At 38.6% G+C, this 4,604-nt stretch overlaps 1 protein-coding gene across 1 annotated transcript in view; it reads left to right on the top strand.

The window, feature by feature from the left end:
* The window catches only part of LOC118406846, a 7,684-nt gene extending 5,286 nt beyond the window's left edge, over window positions 1-2,398 (top strand). The window contains exons 3-4 of the mRNA XM_035807200.1: window positions 424-653; window positions 851-2,398. Of these exons, the coding sequence (XP_035663093.1) occupies window positions 424-653; window positions 851-1,678 (1,058 nt within the window). The 3' untranslated portion in view covers window positions 1,679-2,398. The remainder of the gene's footprint in view (window positions 1-423; window positions 654-850) is intronic.
* The last annotated feature ends 2,206 nt before the right edge of the window (window positions 2,399-4,604 follow it).

Here is a 4,604-nt window from a genome sequence, read left to right as displayed (position 1 = left end):
TAACCAATCAATCATAATATTTTTGACAGTTATGCATGGTTTACACACAAACAACAGTACAAAAAAAATCATGACTGTCCCCTGTATAATGGTGCGGTCCAAAAAGTGGTCGGTTATTAGAATAACCGACCACTTTTGAGGTTACTGCCTGATAACCCATGGGAAATGGGGGCCTCTGATTGGCCAACTCCATCTGGCTATATGATAATCAGTCATATTGATTATCAAAATCATTAATCATTTTTAATAATTAGTTTTAAATTATAATATTCATTTCAATATGTCAAGTAATCAGTCAAATGATTATCATTAAAAACTATTAATAATTTTCCTATAATTATTAACAAATTATAACATTTATTTTTTATAACAATTATCAATTTTAAAAATTATTAATCATTTTTTTCACCCGTTGTCATACAGGTTGCGCGCTTCTTATGACGCTGGGGCTCGTGTTGTGGTCTAGGACAGACCTGAGACCGGCGAATTGGCGAATTTTTGGACAGTTGGTACTTTTAGGTGTCGGCAAGTATTTCGCGTTTGGAAGTCTGGTTCTTGCCATCACATGTCTGCCGCCAGCGAACGTGGCAGCAGTCAACAAGTCCACATTGCCGCTTTTCGTCGCCTTAGGAGCATATATCTTTCTTCGGCATGTGAGTTTTTCATGGTTCCTTAATTTATTTCATTCTTTGATCCATTTTTCCCTCTTCACGCCCTGACTTCTTTTTTTCCTGATTCTTCCTTTGATTTTTCTTAACGAAGAAGATTCCTTGTATTTGTATTGTGTGTGTACATTTGTTTCCTTATGTGATAACAAGTGGTAATCTTATTGCATTTCTTCTTGCTACAGAGACCGAGTTTTGCGGCGTGTATCGGGGGAATACTCTGCACTGCTGGAATCGTTCTCGTTGCCGCCGGCTCCTGGAAAAACATCGGCACATCACGTGGTAACAGCGCACCAATCACCGGATACATCGGCACATCACGTGGTAACAGCGCACCAATCACCGGATACATCGGCACATCACGTGACAACAGAGCACCAATCACCGTAACCATCAACACATCACGTGGCAACAGCGCCCAAATCACCAGAAACATCGACACATCACGTGACAACAGAGCACCAATCATTGGCGTCTCCCTGGCCATACTCTCAGCTTTGATCGAAAGTCTGTTGAATGTTCAACTTAGATATTTACTCGTACACTGTATGGAACCGGTTGTGCTATTTTATACCTATGCTGTCGCTTTTATAATAGGGATACTACCGATGTTGACTACCCACACAAAATGGGACCTGGATGTATATTTAACAATCATCCTGGTACTCTGTGGTGGTTTTTATGCGGTGTCGGCATTTATCTATGTGAAAGCAGCAAAAGCTGTGCCGCCCGTTACACAAATGGTGTTGTGTCAACTAGAAGTGGGGGTAACGTTTTTGCTGCAGTTTACATTTCTCGGTTTCGTTCCCAATGTGTTTGAGAGTATTGGTGCTGCGATCATCGCGGTCGGAAGCCTCTTGGACTCTGCAAACATTGTCATAGAAGATTCCCGGAAACGGAAGAGGCTAAATTTCAGGAAACAGCTAGGCTTTGACATCGTTGGCGATGATAATGAGGGTGAGAATATAGAAGGAAAGACAGACGAAAAGGAAAAATTTAAGGGGGGTGAATGAGAGAGACAATGGTAGAATGAGAGGGTAGAGAGAGTATTTGGGAAAGAGAGAAAGTGGAGATTAATCATAAGAAACCCTTTTGCTACCATATTTGATTTGAAGGCAAGTATCGAGAAAGATCTATTTTTAGAACTTTAAGTTCTAAAAAAAATCGTCTTTTCGTGTGTTACTTCGCAATATCGAATGAAGAATGGGAACAAAAATAAGCGCCATTGTCATTACGATTAATGTTTTATTTTGCAAAATCATGCCAGAGGGATAATTGCATGTACAGTCTCAAAGGCTAAGACTATAGAAAGCAGTGTGGTACATTCACTAATTTAATAATTGCATTGATGAATAATTGCAAAAAATAGCGTTACAAAGAGAATGATAAATGAATACTGAAAAGAAAATACTAAAAGAAATACAGACAGGATTATTCCTGTATTGAAACAGTTTCTTTTGTATGAACACTGTATGGTCTTTGTATGTAATGTGGGTTTCATAATCATGATTAACAAGCGCAAGCGTGTAGTATTGAAATCACATATTGATACATTGAAAATTACAAAATCATCAATACAGGCGATCACCTAAATGTGAAAGAATACCCATTATTTGTAATTGTCTATGTGAAGATACGTATGACGTAAAACTCTGATAACTACATATCGTAGTTACATAGTTTTTCACATCACTCTTCCAGATTTTCAAATCTTCTCTTAACTTGATTTAAGATTTGTCTGCTCAAAATAAAAAGTTCTTCTATATAATACCAATTCTTCCTCTTATTAGTCCCTCGTTGTCTACATATACAGATACATCAAATGTATCGATGTACAACAACACACAAACAAACACACACACACACACACACACACACACACACACACACACATACACACTGTTTATACGTCAAGATATCTCGACATTGTGATTGAATTTAGCAATCATAATCTTTTAACATCGTTCAATAACAACTAGCAAAGTAATATTTTGTCGTAATTGTTCACCTCAAAATAAAAGCAAAAGTCACTACGCTAAATAACTTATTATGATTGCTAGTGAAATACCCTTTCCCCACCGCTACATTTCTTACAATTCAAACAGATACAAACTACTAATATGTTTTGCATGTCAACAACAAATTGTTTGTGCTTGTTAATTATTAGATATCAATTGTATACCATCCAGCGTGGAAAGATTGTAACAATGTTGTCGAATACGTTAGTTACCACCAACTGTCCTCCCGGTGCTAAAGCAATACCCCATGGGCTTGTCACGTTAACGACGTTACGAACGAACTGTCCCGAACTAGAGAACATGTCTACCCGATCTCTGTTGTAAGCCAAGAAAATGTTGCCCAATCGGTCTATACATATCCCCCTGTGTAAGTCTTTACCGCCTTCTAATCTTCCAAATGTATACAGGTAATGTCCGGAGTTATTGTAAACTTTAACATACCCCAAGTAATTGTCAGGAGAAAGGATGTACCCATCGCCATTGGTTGCGATATAATTGGTTGTCAATGATTGTTTAGGACACTCGAATGAATGGACCCGTTTTGTTGAAGTACCAAAATTCCTTCAGAAATGGACACAATGATGTTGTTATTGAGCACGTCGACGGCAATGTGTGGATACCATTCGGTGTATCGTCCGTCAAATGTGGTGAGTGGCCGGCCGTTCTGCTTGTACTTTACTATTACATATACAGGAACTTTTCTGCTTTAGATTTATTTTCTTGAAGAGACGGCCTCTTTACTTGAGGGTGCGCAGCCTCGACTTGAGACCCCAAATAAACTGGGGTGTGCACCGCTAAGGGCACAACCCGCCGTAAGTACGTATACAACTACGTGCCAAAACATGGGCAATCCTTTGGGATCCGTAAGGGGTAAGTACGGCCTCCGAACGGCACCGTCATAGTTTGTGCTATGTTCCAAATTTCCCAGCATCCATCACATGTCATCCCATGATTGGGAGCATAACCAAGATTTCCCTGGAGTAAAATATTTGGTCTGCCAAAAGTCTGTTTTCTTCAGAGGATGATATTTAGGTCAGTTCAGCAATGAGTCACTTATCCTAACAACTGAGTCGTTTTTCAAACAGACTGTATTCATGTGGGTCACAAAGAAACGACCGATTGATTCGTTGTATGAAAACCTGTAACTTTTCTGACATGTGGAAAGTCAATTTCTTGCGCATAAACAACAAAATGCCTCTTCTAAACCTCCGTAAACAATTGTTCCCAACCTACTGCGCAATGTTCTCAAGGTGTATTCAGTGCGTTATCAATTATTTGTGTAACTACGTCATTGGCCCCGTTTTCTGACTGGTATCAAAATAGCTTCGAGCATAAACCTTATTCGCATAGCTTCTAGACGACTTTGCTTATAATTATACGAACAGGAATATGATGCTGTTTCTGTACATTTGTCTTTGTTCGTCTGTAGTTATCTTAGCCATGTTATGGACTCTTCCTGTGATATCCCTATGTAATGTGGAGCAGTCCAAAAATACATCCCCTAAAATAGGACTTAGAAATAATTACCAAATCCAAAAATGGATTTTTTTAAATGCCCCTCTCCGTGCAAGAATGGACTCTTCCAACACACCCCATGTAAAATTGCAAAATAGACCAGTCCAAAAATACTCCCACTGAAAGACTTTACATAATCACTAGTCCTAACATGTATTAGAAAAATGAGAACCTCTTCGTACGAGAATGGACACTTCCAGTTAAAAAAAGGCTCGCTAATTGGCTGCAAAACCCATTGGATTCTTAGCCAAATATCAATTCAGCCTAAGGGATTGGTCACGTACTTGATTAAGTTATATGAATAAGACCATTGGAAAATAACCCCCAAAACACTCAACAAAAATATCATTTTTAAGTGGTTCATGCCAAAAATTATGCATGGGTCATTTGAATAAATATCTAGAGC

The sequence above is a fragment of the Branchiostoma floridae genome, chromosome 19 (assembly GCF_000003815.2).
Source record: "Branchiostoma floridae strain S238N-H82 chromosome 19, Bfl_VNyyK, whole genome shotgun sequence".
NCBI lineage: Eukaryota > Metazoa > Chordata > Leptocardii > Amphioxiformes > Branchiostomatidae > Branchiostoma > Branchiostoma floridae.
This window is presented reverse-complemented; position numbering and strand designations above follow the sequence as displayed.